Below are 24,506 nucleotides of genomic sequence, written 5' to 3' on the forward strand. Positions count from 1 at the left end.
TGGAGAGGGTTGCCATTTCCATCTCCAATGCATGAAAGTGAAAAGTGAAAGTGAAGTCGCTCAGTCGTGCCCGACTCTTAGCGACCCCATGGACTGCAGCCTACCAGGCTCCTCCATCCATGGGATTTTCAAGGCAAGAGTACTGGAGTGGGGTGCCATTGCCTTCTCCGACAGAACTTTGAGGTCTACAGTTCAGTCCATAGCAGACCTCAAATGTTTGTTGAACAGGAAGTGTGTGCTTGGCACTGCTGCTGCTGCTAAGTCTCTTCAGTCATGTCTGACTCTGTGCGACCCCATAGACAGCAGCCCACCAGGCTCCCCCATCGCTGGGATTCTCCAGGCAAGAACACTGGAGTGGGGTGCCATTTCCTTCTCCAATGCATAAAAGTGAAAAGTGAAAGTGAAGTTTCTTAGTCGTGTCTGATTCTTAGCGACCCCATGGACTGCAGCGTACCAGGCTCCTCCATCCATGGGATTTTCCAGGCAAGAGTACTGGAGTGGGGTGCCATGGCCTTCTCCAGCTTGGCACTGGAGGTAGAGCAAAGTGAATGATGTGTCGCAAAAAGTGGTATCTGTATACAAACATCTATAAAGATATATGTATAAAGAAGGTATGATGTGTGTACACACACACACACACACACACACACACACACACAATGGAATATTACTCAGCCATAAAAGGAATGGAATTGGGTTGTTTGTAGAGATGTGAATGGACCTAGCTAAAGACTGTCATACAAAGTGAAGTAAGTCAGAAAGGAAAAAACAAATATTGTATATTAACACATATATGTGGAATCTAGAAAATTATAGAGATGATCTTATTTGCAAAGCAGAAATAGAGACACAGATGTAGAGAACAAATGTATGGATACCAAGGGGGAAAAGGAGTGGGAAGAATTGGGAGATTGGGATTGACATATATACACCACTGGTAAAGAACCCGCCTGCCAATACAGGAGACATAAGAGATGCAGGTTTGATCCTTGAGTCAGAAAGACTCCTTGGAGAAGGGAATGGCAGCCCACTCCAGTATTCTTGCCTGGAAAATCCCATGGACTGTAGCCTGCCAGGCTCCTCTGTCCAGGGAGTCTCAAAGAGTCAGACACCACTGAGTAACATTTTCACTTTCACATGTATAAAACAGATAACTGATGTTTAAGTTAATGGAGACCTAAGTAAGATAGATTTGCTTTCAGCCACTGGAATTCAATCCTTTTGATCAGGAGTCTGCAAAGTTTTCCTGGATAGGAGGCAATAGGAAATATATGTGACTTTGTGGGCCATTCCATCTGAATCTCCATCTCAACTACCTCCACTCTGCCATTGTATCTCAAAAGCAGCCATAGACAATATGGAAACAAATGAGGGTAGCTGGGTGCCAATAAAACTTTATTTACAGACACTGAAATTCAAGCATCATATAACTTTCACATGTCGTGGAGCATTATCCTTCTTCTGACTGTTTTATTCAACAAGTTTAAAATGGGAAAACCATTCTTAGCCCATGGGCTATACCAAAAGAGAGGGTAGACCAGATGTGGCCCATGGGCCACCATCTGCAAACCCCTGCTTCAGAGCATGCAGCTGTAAGATGCTGCTGCCAAGAGAGTGGGGATCACAGTAGAACCTAGAACACAAGTCCATAGCACACAGTAGGTACTCAGTGTGTATTTGCTGAAAGAAAGAAGGAAGGGAGGCATGGAGGGGGTGTGGAAATCAAGTTGCCAGGGATCCTACAAGCTGAATTCCTGGCTCAGAGCCCAAGGCTGACAACACCTCACCTGCTGTCTCCTCTTGGGCTGCAAGATCATTTTCTTCCGTTTCCTCAGGACCTCTCTAAAGACTCACAGAATGAATAGGTGTTGACAAAGCCTTTGAAATGCCCAGGAGCTCAGAGCCTGCTTTGCCAATTTAGGAGCAGGCACCGAGGAGTCCTCCTGTTGAACCCACTGAAGTCGAGTCAGTGTCTCCCGCCACCTGAAAAGCTTCCATTGTCTACCCTGAACACAAATCCAGGGAAGAACGCACTGCGTTCCCAAGCCTGCTCGTGCCCTGTCGCCAGCCTAACAACCCACAAGTGCCACTATCCTGAGTTTTTAGACCAAGCACTTCAGTCCCCACTCAGAAAAGTCATTTGCATCCCCCACGCCAGGCCCCCGACTGCTATATTAATCTCCCCATTTGTCCCCTCCTGAGTCATCTAATATTACTGCTGGCTAATTAAAACATCAAAACCCAAGTACAACAGCCCTGCCAGAGGCCTCCTAATGCCTGGTTTCAAGTGTGCCCTTCACACAGCCCAGGGCGGAGGGTGGCACGACTCATGCCTGGGCCCCCAATTAGTTGTGGCCACCCCTCGCACATCTGGACCCTCAACAGATAGCCTCTTTGATCGCCTGTATCTCGCTCCATCCACCCTGCCTGTGAAGACTTCCAGCTTCCTCCCACCTTGTCAGGCTCCCCCCACCACTGCCTTCTGCCCATCTGTTACCTCCACAGACCCTGGGCCTGACCCCAAATGCCAACACCACGTCTGTTATCCCCACTCTGGGATTGCAGCTGCTCCTCAAACTCTGGGGTGTCAAGAGAGGGTTTCTTTACTGGCTAAGTGATGCCCAGTATTTAGGGAGGATGGCTAGGATGCATCCCATATGGACAAGGGATGATTTTATTTTCCTAAGGATGCAGATTGCTGGCATGATCAGAGGAATTTGTCACCACAAAGGCCCACCTAGAGGCAACCTCCATCACCTGGACATCTGCTGGGAGAGATGGGAGTGGGAATAGAATCTTAAATAAAGAAGTTCAGGATATCTAGACAGGCCTTCAAAGAAAGTAGAGTCATCTGTACATGGCTTCATGTGGGGACATAAGTAAAAGAACTTAAGAGTTTAGCAGGGTAGAAGGGCAGATAGGGAATGGAGGGAAGAATTTGTTCAAATCCTTCTCCTGCTCCCAGGGTGATAGTGCAGTAGTAACACTTAAAGCAGTAGTAGTCATAATGGCAACACTCCAGTGTTCTTGCCTGGAGAATCCCAGGGACGGGGGAGCCTGGTGGGCTGCCGTCTATGGGGTTGCACAGAGTTGGACATGACTGAAGCGACTTAGCAGCAATAGCAGCAGCAGCGGTCATAACAGGGCTTCCCAGGTGGCGTTAGAGGTAAAGAACCCACCTGCCAATGCAGGAGACGTTAAGAGATGTGGGTTCAATCCCTGGGTCAGGAAGATGCCCTGGAGGAGGGCAGGGCAACCCACTCCAGTATTCTGGCCTGGAGAATCCCCATGGACAGAGGAATCTTGTGGGCTACAGCCCATGGGAGTTGCAAAGACTTGGACACGACTGAAGTGACTTAGCACGCATGCACAGTTGTAACAGGACTGCAGGTTGTACTAGCAGTAGAATAATGACACCAACAATGATGAGGAGTGGCTAACATTTAGGAGGCTGTTGCAATCACCCAAGTGAAAGATGGTGGAAGCTTGGATAGAGTGTGACACAGTAGATGGAGAGAATGAGGATTCTGGAGCCATTTAGAAGGCTAAACGGATGGGAGTCAGGGAAGGTCTGGGTGTGGGAGATAAAGAAGATGATGTTCAGGACAGCTCCTTCCTGTGGCGTGCACGGGTGGTGGGTGGATGTTGGTACCCAGCGCTGAGATGAGAGCCACTGGGGACAAGCGAGTCTGGAAGATCATGAGTCATAGCACCTTCCTTTCGTGCTTTGCCCTCGCTCCCTGCACTGTCTGGCAGTCTTTAATGGTGGCATGCTGTCACTTGCCTCCCGTTCCCCAAACTCCAACGTGGTGGCACGGATGCTTTAGCATAGCGCTGCACTGGCAGAAAGGTGGCTGTGCCTCTCACTTCTCTACCAGCAAGACTCTGCTCCCTCTTCTTTACCTGATTAACAGGTCTTGACTTAGAAGTCAAGTGACCCTGGTCAGATGCCCCTTCTGTGCGCTTTCACAGTCCCCTGCACACTGCCAACATCCCATGTTCTGATACTCATTTCATTCAGTGGTAAGAGTTCATTCAATCATCATCTCCACTGGGCTACATAAACTCCATGAGGGCACAGATCATGTCTGTTGTGTTTGTTACTGTAGCCCTTGCCCTTACTGACTTGCCTGGAACATAGGAGATACTCAGTAAACCTGTGCTGGGTGAATGAGTGAGTGAGTGAGTGAATGAATTGTACATGATGGCCAAGAGGCAGAGTGGTCAAACAGTGGAGGGCGTGGTTTGAAAGCCAGACTGCCAGGATTTGACTCCTGGCTCCAGTTTATTAGTTCTGCGATCTTGTTCAACTTAGTTAATTTCTCTGTGCCTCAGTCTCCTCATCTGTAAAATGGGGATGATAAGGTGGTTGCTTGGCACATAGCAAGTGCTCAGTGGATGTTAGTTTTCAGTAGTTGTCCTTCAGGGTTCTTTCTGATTTCGGTCCCAGACTTAACCCAATTCAGTCCTAATTCATAGCTCTCTCACTAGCCTGAGCACCTCCATGCTTATGAGAAGTGGATCCTGCCTCCTTTCTGACTTCATCTCCTTTGTATTCATTCACACTCAAACACCCCAGCCACACTGGCCTCCTTGCTGGTCCTTTAAACTTACAAGCTCATCCGTGCCTCAGGGCCTTTGCATGTGCCTTTCCCACCCTCCTCCACTTTTCACCATTACTTCTCTCTATATTGTATTCTTATCACCTCCTGAAATTATATCATCCACGTATTAGTTTACTTATTATTTATCTCCACTTCTCCAAACACAGTGCTCCAGAAGAACAAGGATCCTGACTGCCTTGTTCACCTCAGTGTCCCCAGCACCTAGCAGTGCCTAGCACATAGTAGATGCTCAAGAAATACAATTTGAATGTGTGAATATCCTGGCTCTAGGTCACTGCCCACTATGCTACTCTTTGGCATGAGTGTCACTCAACACTGTCTCATCCTCTCCCCTCCCTTGCTCAGCTGTTGCATCAGGGTATACCTGACGCCCCTCCCTTAGAGCTGCTGATGCTTTTCTGATGCATGAACACACATCTCTCTGGGCTGGTAGACAACCACTCAGAAATACCCAAGAACAGAAGGTGATCCTTATCAGCGAGGCTTAAAATGGATGGGCAACATTTGCCAGCCAGGCCGCTCCCCTCTCACCTACTGGGAAATTTGCTTACGGAGGTGAAGACAAATGGGGGAGCTGAAGATGTTCAAGATGGAAAGGACAGTATGTGCAAAGGCCCTGAGGCAGGGACATGCTTGGCCTTTTTGAAAAAACAGAAACCTGAAATTGGAGGAAGGTATCCTATACTTCAAGGGCTTCCCAGGTGGCACGGTGGTAAAGAATTCACCTGCCAATGCAGGAGACCAGAGTTCAGTCCCTGGGTCAGGAAGATCCCCTGGAGAAGGGAACAGCTACACACTCTAGTATTCTGGCCTGGAGAATCCCATGGACAGAGGAGCCTGGCGGGACAAGCCAAGGGGTCACAAAGAGTCAGACATGGCTGAGCACACTATGCTTCAAACCTTTCTCACTTAAACTTCTTGTTTCCCCAGTATTTGCCCAAAATGGTAAGTTTGGACTAAGGCAGGATGGCCCAAAAATCCAAGTAACTTGACCCAACCTCAGGTTTGATTCCTCAGCCCTGAGGGCTGTTACCATTTGGAGAGACTGACAGTGTTCTTTCAGTCACTTATTCATTCAACAAATATTCACTGAGTCCCAGCTACGTGCCAGACCCTGTGCTAGAGGCCAGAGAGACCAGCTTCTGAGCTCCTGACCCCTTTCCCCTGAGACGTTCTTCCACGGCACCTCCTTCTGTATAGGTAGAGGGACCAGGTCCCAGTCACCTCGCACGTGTCCACCCCAGAGAGTCACAGACAGGTGGTGACTAGGGGCAGATTCCAGGGAGAATACCACCTCTTCCCACCCCAGTGGAGACAATCTTCCAGTGCCCAATATTCCATCTTCATTCTCTCCCCCAGCCCCCTGCCTCGGGAAAACAGTCTCCCACAAAGAATGGCAGCCCCTCCAAGTGCCCTCGCTTCCTCAAGGTCAAGAACTGGGAGACCGACGTGGTTCTCTCTGACACCCTCCACCTCAAGAGCACGTTGGTGAGTATCCCAGCACGGGGGGAGACCAGGCTTTTCTCAGCCCCAGCAGTATCCACACATGGGACGGAATAATTCTCGTTGTGGGGACCATCCTGTGCATTGTGGAATGTTGAGCATCACCCCTGACCTGGGCCCCCCAGATGCCAGTTGTGACAACCAAATATGTCTCCAGATATTGTTAGATGTCCCCTGAGTGGGAAATCCACCCCCATTTGAGAACCACTGGTAGATACTGGGGGGGAAATCCACCCCCATTTGAGAACCACTGGTAGATACTTAGCTGTGCGAATACTATTTATTTCTGTCCCCTGTACCCAAAAGGGGATTGCTGCTCCTAAGTACATTCTTTTTACATCTCACAATCCAACCACTGATGGAGTTTTGAACAAACCCTTCTTAGTTATCAATCTGTCCTCTAAATTTTTATATACTTTAAAGTCAATCAGTCAGTCAATTTCTTTATATTGTAGAAAGCGGGCTTCCCTCATAGCTCAGTCGGTAAAGAATCTACCTCCAGTGCAGGAGACCCGGGTTCTATCCCTGGGTCGGAAAGATCTCCTGGAGAAGGAAATGGCAACCCATTCCAGTATTCTTGCCTGGAAAAATCCCATGGACAGAGGAGCCTGGTGGGCTGCAGTCCATGCGGTTGCAAAGAGTCGGGCGTGACTGAGCAAATAACGCTTGGAGGAATGTTGTATCAGTTAGCTATCACAGTATAATAAACCACCCCAAAATTAGTGACCTAAAGCAACTACTACTATTATTTTCCAGGACCTACAGATTGGCAGGCTGGTTCTCATGCTTCTGCAGATCTCATGCTTCTTCAGTTATCTGAGGGGTCTGCTCTGGGCAGGCTGAGCTAGGAGGGCCTTGGCTGGGATAAATCAGCTCTGTGCCATGGGGCCTCTCAGCCTCCAGTAAGGTAGCTTGGTCTCCTCCATGCACTGGAGAGAATGAGCAGAAACATATAAGATATCTTGAGGCCTAGAATCAGAATGGGCACAGTGTCACCTCTGCCATTTTCTGTTGGCCCAAACCAGCTCAGATTCAAAAGGAGAGGGAGGAGGCTTCACCTCTTGATGAGAGTTGCTGTAAAGTCACATAGTAAAGGGCGTGAATAGATGGAGGGAAAGAATTGGGGCGATTTTCTGCAATCAACATCCCGTGGATCTGCTCAAAAGAGCTATTGTAATCACTCTACTAGTCCTTCCTGATCAACATGAGATCAAAAAATAGTTGGGAGGGGTCTCCACTGATGGCCCAGTGGTTATGACTCTATGCTTCCAATGTAAGGGACATGGGTTCGATCCCTGGTTGGTAACTAAGATCTTACATGCCTCATGGTGCAGCCAAAAAAAAAAAATTTTTTAATATTGGGAGATTCAGCATCAATGGTTCTGATTCCCAGAGAATGACAGTCATAAAACCCCTCTCCTCACCCCACCTCACTGAGTAGAGCAAATAATTACAGAACCTTAAAATGCTGGTTAGGGCTTCCCCTAACTCAGATGTGACTCAGATGGGAAAGAGTCTGTCTGAAATGCAGGAGACCTGGGTTCGATACCTGGGTCAGGAAGATACCCTGGAGAAGAAATGGCAACCCACTCCAGTATTCTTGCCTGTGGAGAATCCAGTGGACAGAGGCGCCTGTGGTCGCAAAGAGCTGGACATGACTCAGTGACTAACACACACACTAAAATGCTGGTTATCTTTTCCTCACCTGGGCTAATCACCAGGTACAACAGTGACTGGAAGCTGGTATGTGAGAAATTCACTTTGGGAATTAAAGGCCAGGGAAACTCTACCACGAATGTCAGAGCCAAGGCCACAGCCCTACACATGCCACACTTGGGTGGAACTAAGTGACAGCCCAAACCTCTTTTCCTTCCAGGGAACGGGATGCACTGAGCACATCTGTATGGGGTCCATCATGCTCCCTTCTCAGCAAATACGAAAGCCTGAAGACGTCCGCACAAAAGAACAGCTCTTTCCCCTTGCCAAAGAGTTCATTGATCAGTACTACTCATCAATTAAAAGGCAAGTTAATGTCTACACTGGGGAGCCCCAGTACTGGGTACCGAGACTTCAGGTCCAGCTCTGCAGACAGTTGAACCAAGCCCGAGCAGAGCACCTCTGCCCGCCACGCACAGAGGTTGAAAATTGGGCCTGATCATGCACAAGGGCCAGATATGGCCCCTAGAAATGTTTTTGTTTAGCCTGAAGAGTGTCTTTTAAATTTGAAACTCTTCAAGCAGTTTCACACCTGGATATATTCCCTAAAGAAACTCTCACACTTGTTCACAAGAAGGTCAGCATAAGAATGTTCACTGAAGCATAGTTATTATGGGGAAAAAATGAAATTAAGCAACCAGTTGGAAATGACCTCAACTCCATTGTTAGAATGTGTAAGTGAACTGTGGCAGTTTCTGTAAAGGAATATTATACAGCTATGAAAATGAGCACGTTAAAGCTCTGTGTGTTCATGGAAATGAAGCTCACAAGTAACTTTGAGCAAAGGGAAGAAAAGATAGATACATTCTACTCAATAGATACAGTGTATCTATTATAGAAGATACATTTAGGACAGCACCATTCATAAAAAATAACACTATACATGATTTAGGGGGATATATATTGGGCTGGCCAGAAAGTTTATTCATTTTCCCATAACATCAGAAAACCTGAGCAAACTTTTTGGTCAACCAAATGCTCAAATGGCAAAAATCTAGACAAAAGCATGAGACTGCTAAATGCCACATTCAAAATAGCAACCACTTCTGGAAAGAAAGTGAGCTATGGTAAGGAGTAGTCCCCAAGGAATTATAAAATATTTTCTTGTTTATTAATGATTTCCCAGGCTTGGGACACAGATGTTCATTATATTATTTTCTACACCTTTTGTGTAGCCTGCAACTTTCCATAAGAATTTTTTTTAACTTTCTCAAAGTGAATTTATTTAAAAACGAATTTAAATTTTTGTTTAGAAATGAGAAGAGTTCCCTTTAAAAATCAGATGCCCAGTTTCTCTTGAAAGAAGACCTGGCAGTACCGCCCCCGATCAGACAACAGCAGTCTGGAACAGAGTCAAGGCTGCCCGCTGGGGCCTAGTCTCGGGCTGGCCTGTTGGCCACAGTCCCCGCCCAGCCAGTTTAGTCCCATGTTTGGGCCTTTGAAGGCACTTGAATTTGCCGTCCTCTGCTTTATGCACAAACTATCATGTCCGGATATCAGTTCAGACTCTCCATGGCTGCTGGCCTCCTGTAATAGCTTACTCCTCCTACCAGCCTCTAACTGAGGAGAGAAAGTAATGCTCCTGTGTCCCTTCCCTCTTCCCTCAGGTTTGGCTCCAAAGCCCACATGGAGAGGCTGGAAGAGGTGAACAAAGAAATCGAAACCACCAGCACCTACCAGCTCAAGGACACAGAGCTCATCTACGGGGCCAAGCACGCCTGGCGGAATGCCTCCCGCTGTGTTGGCAGGATCCAGTGGTCCAAGCTGCAGGTGGGCAGTCAGGCTCAGATACTGTGAAGAGCCCCTTGGTGGGCACCGGTGTGGGGGAAATGAGCTTTAAAAGGGGTCAGCTTCTACCGAGGGCCCTTGGTAGCCATGGTGAGCTATCAGATGGTCATCACGGGGTCCCAGATTCTCAGATCATGACCACATCTGGCTTGTAGTCTTGTTTTATTCAGCCAAAGCAATCTTTTTTAAAAACTGAATTTGACATCTCTAGGTAGGGCTTATACTGTCCAGTTTACCACAGACCCCATTCCTCCCTTTTGTCTTACACCTACTCTCTTTCCTTATTTACGTTATTTGCTTACTCCCTGAAAGCATTAGATTCTGCATCTCCTGGTATGATTTTTTTTCCCTTGGAGAATATTTGTAAATTGGAAATAGATTAGTTATCAGTCTCAGGGGGAGTTTGTCTGATTTGTGTTTGTTTTATTTTTAAGTCCCTATTGCTGTTGTTCAGTCACTAAGTCTTTTATGATTCTTTGCAACCCCATGGACTGCAGCATGCCAAGCTCACCTATCTTTCATTATCTCCCGGAGTTTGCTCAGACTCATGTCCATTGAGTTGATGATGCTATCCAACCATCTTATCCTCTGCTGCCCCCTTTTCCTCTTGCCCTCAATCTTTCCCAGCATCACAGTCTTTTCCAATGAGTCATCTGTTCTCAATAGGTGGCCAAAGTACTGGAGCTTCAGCTTCAGCATCAGTCCTTCCAATGAATGTCCAGGGTTAATTTCTTTTAGGATTGACTGGTTTGATCTCCTTGATGTCCAAGGGACTCTTAAGAGTCCCTTGAGCACCACAATTTCAAAGCACCGATTCTTCAGCCCTCAGCCTTCTTTATGGTCCAGTTCTCACACCCATACATGACTACTGGAAAAACCATAGCTTTGACTGTACGGACCTTTGTTGGCAAGGTGACAAAGTCCCTAATCCCTAGCAACCTCACGGGAGATACAGGCAGCCCATTACGAGTCACTCCTCTGCTCAGCATTCCTTTCCCATGGTCACTTACACCCCATGCCTACTTTTAGGGGATTTCTTCCTGGTTTGATTAGCCATGGTTATTAGAATATAAAAAGATAAACACAGGGTGGGGGCTCAGTAATGAAATGCTCACTACCCCTATGGGGCAGCAGCTAGGGTGGGCTCTGGGCTCTTCTCCAATGGGAGGGCTGCGCTGGGCAGGGCTGAACAGGGAAAGAGGAGGCAATCGTTCCCACATTGTACCCCTTACAGGTGTTTGATGCCCGAGACTGTACCACTGCTCATGGGATGTTCAACTACATCTGTAACCACATCAAGTATGCCACCAACAAAGGGAACCTCAGGTGAGCCAACCAGCTTGGGGAAAGGGAATCTGACGTCCCCATGGTGTTGACCCTTGAGTCTGGAGCTGGCTCCCCTGCCATGGAATTGCTCCCCCTCTTTCCTCAGGGCCAGCGCCACGTGGGGAGAGGTGGCCTGGCCTCCTCATTCTGACCTCCACCTGCCTTCTCTCCCGAGAGACACAGACACCCCTGTGGTTTGCAGTATAGCAACCACAATCATGTTCATCCCACAGTTTAATATCAACCTCTAGAGGAAGCAGGATGAGATGTTTCAGATTCCCAGGAAGAAGAAAACCCCCTTGCTGGTGGTGACCCGCTTTCACCAGCACCTCCTCTGTTGCCTGGAGCCGCCTCCGAGGTTTCCGGGGTTTCAAATGCAACTTCTCTTCCCTGTGCCATGGGGACCACCATTTCTGGTTTCACCAAGCTGAGCCACATCTGGGACTTCTCTGACCTCCCACCAAGAACAAAGCTGCAGGGTGCAGGCCAAAGCAGACAGGCGCTGATGTGAGCTAGTGGCTTCCATGCTAGCAAGTCTCAGCTGGGAGAGGAGCAGCTGAGAAGGAACAGCTGAGGCCCCACAGACAGGCGGTGACACTTGTTAATCATACTTCCTCGGTCCTGCCCCTGCATCTGTTCCCAGAAGCTGAAGACCAGCTTCACCTTGGGGCTGCACAGGACCACTGCAAAGATATTCCCACAAGCCCTTGGGCTGTGCTGAGCTCATCCATGAAGTGGCTTATTGGCATTAAGCATGGTTTTTCTTGGACATGTCTCTTCCTTGAGAAGGAAATTGTGTTTACCACCTGAGCCCACCAGTGAGAAAAGAGCCTGTCATTTAAGGCCTGCTGGGGAAATTAGCATTCAGATCTTTTTCTGAAAAGACCTTGCCCCTCAGAGAACAACAAAGAACCCCCTTCAACTGCATATCCTAAGCGTTAAAGCATGGCCTAGCCAAGGTCTTAGCCTCAAGGAGCTTGTGAGTTATTTTGAAAGTTTTCAAATGATGCTGTGATGGAGTGATTTGGGATGGGGGTCATCAGGCCGGGCAGTGCACCTTTACTTTTTTCAATTTTCTGTTGGTGGAGGTCTAGATGAGACCTTCTATTGATGAAATATTCAGCTGATTTTTTTTTAACAAGTTTTAAACTACACATCCGGACACAATGAGAGGCCATAAGAGAATGTATGCCATATATAGAAATAATCTAAAATAAGAGAGGGAGGAAGAGAGGGAGAGAGATGAAATTTAAACAAGACGGGCCATTTGACTTGCCATTTCATGACAAGCTCAGGAGACTTGGGAGACAGGAGGTGTGAAGCTGTCCCGTGTCTCCCTCCGGGCTCATTCTTGCACAGAGTAAGCATCCCATCCCACTGCATGTCATTCTGGAGTTTCTAAACATACTTTTAAAATATGTAAACAAACACACACAAACACGTGTTATCTGCTGCTCAGCCAAACAGCCATGTGTTTTAACACTGGAGGGAAATGCTGACAATTTGACTCAGTCTGTGTTCATCTACAATACGGCACCCTTGCCAAGAGATTCTTAAGAGCGTCTTTGGCCCTCTGTGACTTCACCTTCAGCCTGGGTTCCAGATTCCCCCAAGGTGTGACACACCACTCCCTGCAGAATTAAATGTGATAACGATCTTGTGCAGATAGCAAGATCTAAATGTGCTCACAGAGGAGGCCCTGGGAACCAGATAAGACAGGTGATGCTGTGTGAAGAAGGCAGATTTGAGTTGGGCCTTGAAATCAGGTACATGACAGCAGAAAAGGACTCCAGCCAAGGCAGGCAGCGGGAGCAGGGCTCCAGGGCAAGATATGAATGGGAGCAGATCTATGAGCATGGAGGTGGACCTGTGATGTCACCCCCATGTTGACATAAGCCAGGACGTGGCTTCCGTAGCCTCGGGTTTGGTCCATGGATGGAACTGATAAGTCCAGGTAACAAGAGCTCCTGGCAAGAGATAACATTGAACCACCCTTTTTGTGTGTGTGTGTGTGTGGCCACCTTGGCTCTCAGTTGTGGCATGTGGCATCTAGTTCCCTGATCAGGGATTGAACCTGGGCCCCCTGCTTTGGGCACACGGAATCTTAACCACTGGACCACCAGGGAAGTCCCTACATTGAATCACTTTGTGAAAAAGTTACTCTCCTTTTTTTCAATCTTTCTGATGGTGCCAAAGAGAATAAGGCATCATGAACATCTCTCCAAACTGCTGATCTCCCTTTTAACAAAAAGAGGGCAGGGCTCCAGTGAGGTGCCTTCTGCAGGCAACAACATCTTTCTACAGTTTGATAATAATACAGGGTCTCACAGTTGCCTGTTTGGGTGAGTGAGGCCAGGGGCAGTCTACTTTTTTTAAATAAATAAGTATCAGTATAAATGAAAGTTGATCTCCTATTAATCATAAATCTGTAGAGGGGGTGAGCAACTGGGGCAATAATGATGGTGGTAAAAGAAAGACTGAAACTGGGAATCAGTGGTGAGTTCTTAAGAGGAGACAGAGCCTGATGGTTTTTTTCTCCCTCTGAGGATTACCTGGTACAAAAGAACTTTCTGGAAAAATGGCCCAAGTCAAGATTGTTCAAAAGACTCCAGTTGGAGAGGCATTTGTTTCCTTCTGCGAGCTGGCCCAGGGCTTCCCTTCCTCTGCCCTTTCTCACCTAGTGATCAGTGGAGGGACAGAGCAGAGTCCCACCCCTTCCAACAGCTGCTCCATGGGCCCTGGGGGCCTCGGAGCAGATGTGAATCCACCCTGAGCCTTGTGCACTGTTGACCTGAGCAGCTCCTCTTTCAGTCTTTCTCTGAAGTGCAAGCCCAGCCCCGATGCCAAATGTCCCCCTGTCTCCACCACAGATCTGCGATCACCATATTTCCCCAGAGGACCGACGGCAAGCACGACTTCCGCGTTTGGAACTCCCAACTCATCCGCTACGCTGGCTACAAGCAGCCCGACGGCTCCATCCTGGGGGACCCAGCCAACGTGGAGTTCACGGAGGTAGGCGCCCCCGCCCCTCCCCCACCCAGACTCTCATCCCCTAAACTCTTTATCCACAGACTTTTCTTGGTTTGATATCATCACAGAGAGAGCAGGCAGTAGGTGCCGCTTACTCACCTCCAGGCCTCCCGCTCTGTCTGTCTGCCTCCAGTCCAGCTGGTTCTGTTACAGCTGGTCGTTTTCATGTCATTACGTCACCCAACCCTCATGATGGGGACTGTTGTCCCATTTCACAGATGAGTAGAGTGAGTCACACTCAGACTGGCCAAATGCATTATCCAAGGCTACTGCAATAGCAAAGGGAAAGCTAGAAGTACAGGCCAAATCTCCTGCCTTCCCCCACGAGGAGGGGAACTAATATGTGGAAGTCATATCTAGCATCTTTTCTTTTCTTTTTAAAAAATATTTATTTGTTTGGCTGCACTGGGTCTTAGTTGCTGCATGTGGAGTCTTTTAGTCAATGTGGAATCTTAAGTTGTGCCATGCAAACTCTTAGTTGAGGCATGTAGGATCTAGTTCCCTGACCAGGGATTGAACTCGAGCCTCCTGCATTGGGAGTGCAAAGTCCTAGCCACCAGGGAGTCCCTGGCGCCATCTTTTCTGAGTGAGGTATATGTCAGCCTCATCCCCTTCATCCATTCATTCATTTCTCTGTACAACATTCTGCCCACCGACACAGCCCCTCTCCAGATGAACTTGACTCTCCAGCACCCCACTACTGCTGGCAGCCCAAGTCAGTTCATATAAGACACTGGGAACATGAACCCCACCTTCTCCCTATCCAGGTTCCTTCCAGGTGGTGATGTACACAGGTAGCACAGGTAAGGCCTGGAAGCTTCCAGAATCTATGCCCACAGGAAGTATCATAGGCGGACCCCACGCCTGGAACACCCAGGCGTACAGGCCTGGTTCCCCTCTTATTTGTCACCCACTCAGCTGCCATTCTGCTTCATCCTTGTTCTTCCCTCAAACCACCCTCATGGTCCACCCCAGTACCTTCCCCGTGAGGGGGCTGCCCCCCACCCTCATGGCTGCTGACTTTATTTTCAGGGAGCTTTTCTTACTAAAATGTTATTATCCTGGGGAGGGGGTTGTAAGCAAGGTGACCAGGAGTCACACCTGTGCCGTTTAGGCTCAGCCAGACTCTCTGCTCCACCTGGCTGAGCTCTAACTGTATACTTGGCTCACCTTGTCCTTGTGGCCGCCAGAACAGACATGCCTCAGCCTCTTCCTCTCCTTCTGTCCCCAGAAACCTCACTGATACCACATGCTCCCCTAAACCCACACTTGTGTGCTTCCTCTGTCTACCAGCCCAGCAGAGGGAATCACCCCAAACATAACCACATGGCTGTAACTTTCGAAAGCCCCAGCATGGCAGCCACTGGCCGCACCGAGCCAGTGACCACATGAAATGTTGTGAGTCCAGATGGAAACATGCCCTAAGTGTAAGGTACACGGTCTCTGAGACGGAGAACAAAAAAAGAGTGAAAAGGTCTCATTAGTAATTTGTATCTTGATTACCTGCTGAAAAATAATGTTGTGGGTAATATTGGACTAATCTATTTATTAATAAATTAATACATTTACTGTATTAACACATAGTTAATTTTGTTAAATATCTTTAAATATATTAATATTAATTATTTATCATTAATCAGTTAATGGTGTTTTAATTATATATTTTTATATTTTATTGGATTAATACATATATTTCATATTTAATTTTAGTGCCAAATATACTGTTAATAAGGTTTCCCTCAGGGGTCAAGAATCTGTCTGCCAATGCAGGAAACACGGGTTTGATTCCTGGGTTGGGAAGATCCTCCAGAGAAGGAAATGGCAACGCACTTTAGTATTCTTGCCTGGGAAATGCCATGGACAAAGGAGCTTGATGGGCTATGGTCCATGAGGTCACAGAAGAGTCAGATACAACTTAGTGACTGAACCACACCACGTGTGTGTGTGTGTGTGTGTGTGTGTGTGTGTGCGTGCGTGCATGCGTGTGCACGCTTGCATGCACATACTCATTCAGTCATGTCTGACTCTTTGTCTCCTGCATTGGCAGGTGGGTTCTTTACCACTGTGCCCCTATTAAAATATTAATCTTATAGTGTATAGTTATATATGCTATCAATATTATATAATATTTACATATCATTAATATTTTATATAAATATTAATGATATAATATAGATATTAGTTTAATGTGATTGTTATTAATATTTTATATTAATGTTTTAGTATAGTGTTAATAAATTACTACTACTATTTATATAATCAATATCATGCTATAATTAATAACTAATTAAATATTATTGAAATTAAAACTGTTTCAAATGAATATATTATTTAAATTTATCTTTGCCTGGTTTTGCTTTAGGGGTTTTGGGGTGTTTTTGTTAATACATTTTAAAATGTGTCTTCTAGAAAATTTTAAGTTACTTACATGGCTGGCTTTATATTTCAGCGGATAGCTGCTCTAACAGATGCATTTTTCTGCGGTCATTCTGAGAGAGCTGCCCTCATCCACTTTGGTAGATTTTCCTGTGTCTTTGCACTCAGGGCACGGAGTGCAAATACTTCCAGTGCAAGTTTCAGTTCAACCCTTGCCCCGGGAGTTCCCAGAGGGCAGGGAAGGCCCAGAAAACATCACCAAGTGAGGGGCCGGAGAGCGGGCTTGGGGCTTGTCTTCTGTCCTGTGGAACCACAGGAAGTTGTACTAGTTACGTGATGATATCAGGGAGAACTTCATGTAGGAGGTGGCCTGGCCCAGAGCCTCTGGAGGAAGGGGCCGCTGAGGGCGGGCCCTGGGACCTTTGCCCCTCCCCTCACCCCTGTTGCGTCTGGAGGGCCTGGGGCTCAGTGGTCTGACCTGGTGGCTCTGCTTGCAGATCTGCATACAGCAGGGCTGGAAACCCCCACGAAGCCGCTTCGATGTCCTGCCACTCCTGCTCCAGGCAAACGGCAATGACCCAGAGCTCTTCCAGATCCCTCCAGAGTTGGTGCTGGAAGTCCCCATCAGGCACCCCAAGTAAGAGGGCCTGGCGTGGGGAGGGGGAGGGTGGGGGAGTGGTTTACCCAGTGCCCCTCTCTGCCCAACCCCGGAGCCCCCTCCTGTCTCTCCAGCCCAGACAGAGGCTGAAAGGGGGTCTTGGTCCTATCCTCACCATGGGGCCAAGGCAAGGCGGGTTCCCTCAAGATTAGTAATTCCTCCTTTACCAGCTGAGGGACCATCATATTTTCTGAATCAAAATCCCCCTCCTTATAAGTCAGATAGAGAAAGACAAATACTATATGATATCACTTAGGTGTAGAACCTAAAAAATACAACAACCTAGTGAATATAACCTGGAGAATCCCATGGACGGAGAAGCCTGGTACGCTGCAGTCCATGGGGTCGCACAGAGTCAGACACGACTGAAGCAACTTAGCAGCAGCAGCAGCAGTGAATATAACAAAAAAGAAGGAGATAGAGAATACAGACACAGAGAATAAACTAGGGGTCCCAGTGGGGAGATGGAAGAGGTGAGGGGCAATAGAGGGATAGGGGATAAATAGGTAAAAACCATTATGGATAAAATAAGTAAGCTATAAGAATATACTGTACAACATAGGGAATATAGCCAGTGCTTTGTGCTTAGTCACTCAGTCTGTCCAATTCTTTGCAACCCCATGGACTGTAACCCGCCAGGCTCCTCTGTCCACAGGATTCTCCAGGCAAGAATACTGGAGTGGGTTGCCATGCCCTCCTCCAGTGGATCTTTCCAACCCAGGGATCGAACCCAGGTCTCCCACATTGCAGGCAGATTCTTTACTGTCTGAGCCACCAGGGAAGCCCCAATATAGCCAGTATTTTACAACAACTATAAATGGAATATAACCTTTAAAAATTGTGAATCACTATATTGTATACCTTATATATTATAGTGATTATATATATAGTGATTATATATATGTCTTTCACTATATTGTACACATTACATACTATAATATATAATATTATATATTGACTATACTTCAGTTCTTTAAAAATGTCCCTTTTTACCCCACTCCTTTTAAGCCATCAACCTGGACCAATCCATTTCCCAAACCTAAGGGCTGGAGAAGGGAATGGCAACCCACTCCAGTGTTCTTGCCTGGAGAATCTCATGGACAGAGGAGCCTTGTGGTCTATAGTCCATGGAGTCACAAAGAGTCAGACGTGACTGACGTGATCAACACGCACACACACACAAAGGGCAAAAGAGCAGAAGCGCTTCCTGTATTGTTACAGGTGCAAATTTCAAACAGAGGGAACCATTAAAAACTGTGTGACCTGATGCCGCTCAAGTTCAAAAGTAGTTTGGGGTTGGGATGGGGCTGTGAGGGCTGAGGCCAGCAACACAAATAGAATTTACACTTTTTGAGAGTAAAAGAACCCCACGATAAGACCTGGCCTCAGGAGCAAAATTGATGGAGGAAGCACCAAAAAAATCAATCATCAAATAAATAGTATTTTAATGTAATTTTAAAAAATCAAGATTAGCTTTTTAAATCCATGATGCATAATGGATCAAAATTCTCAAACAAGGACCAGTTCAGGGCTGAGATTAGGGTAAGCTAGTGAGGTAAAGTATACAAGTACAGAGTGGGATCCTGTCTTTATGTAAAGTTTTGATGTTTTGCTCATCATGGCGGTTTTGTGTTAATTTTTTTTTAAGACACTGAATTAATTTAGAATATTTGATCTTGATTACTGGGTTTGTTGGTGCTCCTCAATTTTGTACCCACAGCCAGTGCCTTACTTGCCCCACCCTGGTCCAGGTCCTGGAGATGGAGCAAGTGTCCTAAGGCTCCCAACACTGCCGGGTATCTAGGATCTCAACCAGCTTCATTGGTGAAACTTGGCCTCCATTCATTCATTCACTTGTCATTCAAAACTGTTTATTATTCCCACTCTGGGTCATGCATTGTGCAGGCCTTTGTCACTGACTTGGTCCCCACCTCCGTGGTGCTTTCGATCTCAAAGAGGAGATCGGTTACCCAAATAAAATTCCAATCGGGTGTTGCAAAATAATGTTATGGTACTTAGAGGCGTAAAGCTGCCTGACCCAACCCAGATCTGGCATCAGAGAAGGCTTCCAGTGTAAGCAGCATTTTATTATTATTTTTTTTGTAAGCAGCATTTTAGCTGAGAATGAAAGTGTGAGTAAGAGCTAGACAGGCACAGAAGGAAAAGAGCAGGAAGGAACTGCCTTGCAAACGCCCTGAGGTCAGAAGGAACTCAGCGGCTCTATATTTAAAATGGATAACCAACAAGGACCTACTGAGTAGCACAGGGAACTCGGCTCAATGTTATGTGGCAGCCTGGATGGGAGGGGAGTGTGGGGGAGAATGGATACATGTAAAAGTATGGCTGAGTCTCTTCACTGTTCACGTGAAATTATCACAACATTGTTAATTGGCTATACCCTAATACAAAACAAAAAGTTAATTAAAAAAAAAAAAAGAAAAAGGAACTCACCGATGCTCACTTTCTCCTGAATTCACCTTCCAGGTGAGTTTAGGGGATAAATAGCAGCCCATGGCAGTGGTTCCCAGGCCTGGATGTCCATGCAAATGACCTGGGAAATATGTGAAAGTGCATATTCTCAGGCCTCTGATGTGGATGGCGGCATGATTCCACAGGTCAGACGTGAGCCCAGGAATCAGGTTCCCAAGTAGTAAGCCCCAGTCAGGCGCTGGCATTTCGGCATCCTCAGGCTAAGGAGATCCCGCCCACGTGTGTTCCCCTGAGGCTCCCGCCCCACAGCGAGCTGGGCTATGCTGCTCTCCACAGGTTTGAGTGGTTCAAGGACCTGGGACTGAAGTGGTACGGCCTCCCTGCTGTGTCCAACATGCTCCTGGAGATCGGCGGCCTGGAGTTCAGCGCGTGTCCCTTCAGCGGCTGGTACATGGGCACAGAGATTGGCGTCCGCGACTACTGCGACAGCTCCCGATACAACATCCTGGAGGTGAAGCCCCACCCGGGCCATCCTGACGGGGGACGCGTGGGGTGGAGGGCATGGGCTCAGTGGTCCTTCCCCACAGCTGAGCTCTGGGGCTCAGAAACTGGAAGAGGTTAACACAGAACCTGCAGCTATAAGGAGCCCCAGGCTTTTCCGAAGGCTTCCGTGGCATTAAGAGTACGTGTGCTATATGCTGAGTGCGACTCCAAGCACTTTGCAGATTACTGTATGCTCATTTGATCTTCATCACATCCTCCGGGTGTGAAAATGCCCCCTTCATAGGTGAGGAAACTGAGGCCTTTTGGCGGATTAACATGACAAGTTCAGAGTCACACGGCTAGGGAGTGGCAGAGCTGTGGTGTGAACCCAGGCTGGTATTATGACCCAAGTTCATGACCATTCTACTGCCCTGCCTGTCAAGGTCAAACCTGGTTAGAAGCTTTGGGAAGGGGCATGAACTTGGGGCATTTTTGGTCTCTTTTCTGAAAAAACAAGGAGGGAGGGTTGGCAGTGATTTTTCCCACCATGTGCATTTCTCAGTGGAGGGTCTGACTCCCCACCCCCTATTCCTCTGCTACCCCCACCCCAGGCTGAGTCATCTTCATCTACTGAACATTGCTGGGGCGGACTGCTCCCTGGAGCTCCACTTTGCTGAATGTGTCAGCAGCGCTGCGGTTTTGTCAGCAAATGCTGTTTCTAACAACAGTCTGCTGTGGTTGGCCTTATTTCAAAAGAAAACACTGAGAAACAGAGAAGTTAAGCACTGAGCCTATGTCACACAGTAAAGAAAGCACAGAGCAAAGTTCGACGTCAGAGTCATGCGTTAGGTTTATAGTGTTAAAAATCCATGGACATTCACCTGAGTGGACCTTGAGGGCATTATGCTAATGAGATAAATCAGACATAAAAAGACAGATACTGGGTGATCTCACATCTATATGGAATCTAAAAAAAGCCAAACTCCATAAAACAGAGAGGAGAGTGGTGGTTACCAGGAGCTGTAAGGGGGGCACGGGAGGGTGGTTGGCAGGAGGAGGTGGCAGGAGAACTGGGAAAAATGTTTGTTGATGTGTACAGACTTACAACTTGCAGATAAGTCATGGAGATCTAATGCACAGGTAGTTATTTATAGTCAACAATGATACTGTGTTATGAGTTTCAAAGTTGCAGAGAAACTATATCTTAATCTCACCACAAAAAAAGAAATGGTAATTATGTGACTGGATAGAGGTGTTAACTCACCCTACAGCACTAATTATACTGCAACATATAAATGTTATCAAACCAATACCTCTGACACTTGATCTATACAAACTCCTGACAGGAAAGGAAAAAACATTTCTAGGCAATTTCCAGAGATGTGGCTCAAGTCATGTTTGGGGACTTTTTTAAGTCATATATGTTTGACTTAATACATATAACTTAAAAGAAGTCATTAGATGACGCTGCAACTAATTTCTATTATTTTAACCAAAATAATGTGGTAGAAATAACAATAGCAGCATGACTGATTGTACACACTCTCTTTTATAAAGTAACTCAAATTTTATATGTATTTATGTAAAGCAGCCAATTTCTTACTCTCTGCATTTGTGTCACCGCTAAAAGACCCCAAACAGAACCTAACGCCCCAGTCTCCAAAGAGTAAATTAATGTCTGCTTTCATGACTCAGGTTCACATTTCGATTGCACAGAGTAGTCACTGGGTAACTTAAATGAGACTTGCTCCCGCCCCAGCCTTCCAACTCTAACTGCCATTATGTACAAATGTTGACAGCTGGGACTGCGAAGCAGTTTACTCAAACTTGAGAAATTGTCACATTCTAGCCGCATAATGAGACCTAGGTTCCCACAAATGATTAGAATTGACAGAGGAAGTGAGAAGCCAGGCTCTAATTAATGGATTTGCTGTTGGGTCTTCCCTGCTTCTGACATCAGCTCCTACTGGAGCTGGAGCCGTAACTTAAATGTCAGGGGTTGTTTTTGCCAAGCAGTTTTGCCAAAGGAGTCGGCTGACTGGGGAGCTGCTCCCAGGTCTTGGGTGTTACTCAACTCCTTGGCTCCAGCTCTGAGGCCAACTGGCTCTGCAGGCTGCGAGCAAGTCTGTGCAGCAGTCTGAACCTCAGTTTCCTCATCTGTCAAATGGAGTCAACAGGTGTCTCCATAAACTCAAAATCCTCATGATCTAGATTCCAAGTAGTGGCCGCTCTGGAGATGAAACGGAATGGGTGGAGGGCTTTCCCCAACAGAAAGTAGTGATGATAAGAAAGAAAAAGAAGAATTAAAAAAAAAAAAAAAAAGATAGAAAGCAACTGCTATCACTCCCAGACCCAAATAGCTCCTTAAAGCCCTTCAAAGACCCTCCTCATCATATTTGAAATAAAATCCTGACTGCTTTGCACACTCTGCATAATCCAGTCCTGCATCTCTCTTTTTCATCAGAGTCCTACGTCCCCCTGACTCCCTACCGTTCAAATACATTGACCTTCTTTCTGTATCTCAACACCAGCCTGATCCCACCCCAGGCTTTTTGCACATACTGTTCTTTCTGCCTAGAACATTTCCTCCCAAGATTTTCAAATGTCTTGCTTCTTCTCATCATTTGGATCTCATGTGTGTGCCACCTTTGCAGTGGTCCTTCAGTGACTACCCTGGTTCAATTCATCCTGCCCCTATCCCTCTTTCTCCTAGTTCCTTGCCTTATTTTCTTCCTAGGAATTAACACTCACCACAGTATTATTTTCTGTCTCTCCCCACTCTAGAAGGTAAGCTCAGTAACCAAAGGGCCAGTCAAGTCGCTCTAGTTTCCTGCTACCAGTATGTCCTCAAAAAAAAAAATTTGAGTGAATTAGTCTGCATATGAGTTCATTAATTAATGAAGAATTTTATTGGTGATGCTAGCCCGGTCCCTCTTTAGTCTGAAACCCAGAGGTAGCCCAGCCTGTGAGTCTATGTTTCCTTCCCCTTTCAGGATGTGGCCAAGAAGATGAACTTGGACATGAGGAAGACATCCTCTCTGTGGAAGGACCAGGCACTGGTGGAGATCAATATTGCGGTTCTGTACAGCTTCCAGGTAGCATCAGGACACGCCTCCCGGCTGCCAAGCCGCAAAGGGGGAACTAAAACTTTTCAGAGTCTTAGGCAGAAAATCAAGAGCCCAGCTCCCAGGACCCTTGCTTGCAGGGCTCTGCTCATAAGCAAGGTGTCCTTCCCATCACACATGCCTGACTCTCCATCAGGGATCTTGGGGGAGGGGGACCATTTGAGGGAGAGATAAAAAGATAGAGGGCTTATGACTTGTTGCTTGATTTTTTTTAGAATTGAAATGGTAAACATCCTCTGTGTCTTGACCTCTTAGACACTCAGACTTTCAAATAGCAGAGACAAATATCCATCATCATGATCAGAGGCATATGGGCCCCCCGGCACATGTGGCTCCATGGTAAATGCTAAAATATATATAGTTGAGTTGTTGTTTAGTTGCTAAGTCATGTCTGACTCTTTGAAACCTCATGGACTGTAGCCCACCAGGCTCCTTTGCCCATGGGATTCTCCAGGCAAGAATACTGGAGTGGGTTGTCATTTTCTTCTCCAGGGTATCTTCCTGACCCAGGGATCAAACCTGCATCTCCTGCATTGGCAGGTGGATTCTTTGCCACTGAGCCACCAGGGAGGCCCATTAGATATATATATATAGTATGATGGTTTTAAAAATTATCAGCTAGGGAGTTCCCTGGTGGTCCAGTGGTTAGGACTCCCAGCTTCCACTGCAGGGGGCCCAGGTTTGACCTCTGGTCGGGGAACTAAGATCCTACATGCCATGCAGCACAGCCAATAAAAGATTATCTGCTAAACCATGACACATTAGAGAGCAAAGTGGGAGCACCACTAATAATTGTGACAGCACATGGGCATAAGCTGGGATTCTCCTGGGCAAAGCAGGAGACCCATAGAATAGAGGTCACTTCCTGTAGTAGAGACCAGCTCTGTCTTCTAGGAGTGCGTATGTGGGAGGCACCCACAGGCAGTAGAAGGAGCATATCAAGTCATATAAAGACCTGAATATGAACCACAGGTCCCCATGTCAGGAACAGGGAGACTGGGTAAACTGGGAGATGTATATCCCAGGGGAGAAACCAGTTGAGATGGGGTTGAAGGGGCAAGAAGCCCCCTCCCTTCACTCTTGACCACGGAGGAGTGAAGTTCGGGGAGTTGTGGGAAATGAAGGCGGATGCTCTGGTGGTCTGGTGGACTGGTATGAAGGCTGGTGAGCCAGAGACAGCAGAGACATAAGAGGACACATATACTATGTGTAAAACGGGTAGCTAGTGGGAACCTGCTGTCAAGCACAGGGAGCTCAGCTCGGTGCTTTGTGATGACCTAGAGGGGAAGAGTGGGGAGGAAGGGAGGCTCAAGAGGGAGGGGCTGTATGTATACATACGGCTGATTCACTTTGTTGTACAGCAGAAACTAACACAACATGGTAAAGTAATTATACTCCAATTTTAAAAAAAGGATTTTGTGTCACCTTCATGAACGGAGAACCAGT

The 24,506-nt window shown here is 46.9% G+C and overlaps 1 protein-coding gene across 2 annotated transcripts in view; it reads left to right on the forward strand.

Moving 5' to 3' along the window:
* Positions 1-24,506, forward strand: part of NOS1 (nitric oxide synthase 1) — a 208,681-nt gene that overhangs the window by 127,945 nt on the left and 56,230 nt on the right. For both annotated transcript variants that reach the window (XM_059876393.1, XM_059876394.1), the window contains exons 4-11: positions 5,985-6,113; positions 8,005-8,150; positions 9,452-9,614; positions 10,867-10,958; positions 13,829-13,970; positions 16,862-17,001; positions 19,789-19,963; positions 22,929-23,030. In XM_059876393.1, the coding sequence (XP_059732376.1) occupies positions 5,985-6,113; positions 8,005-8,150; positions 9,452-9,614; positions 10,867-10,958; positions 13,829-13,970; positions 16,862-17,001; positions 19,789-19,963; positions 22,929-23,030 (1,089 nt within the window). The remainder of the gene's footprint in view (positions 1-5,984; positions 6,114-8,004; positions 8,151-9,451; positions 9,615-10,866; positions 10,959-13,828; positions 13,971-16,861; positions 17,002-19,788; positions 19,964-22,928; positions 23,031-24,506) is intronic.

Source organism: Bos taurus, chromosome 17 (genome assembly GCF_002263795.3).
Source record: "Bos taurus isolate L1 Dominette 01449 registration number 42190680 breed Hereford chromosome 17, ARS-UCD2.0, whole genome shotgun sequence".
NCBI classification, from domain to species: Eukaryota; Metazoa; Chordata; class Mammalia; order Artiodactyla; family Bovidae; genus Bos; species Bos taurus.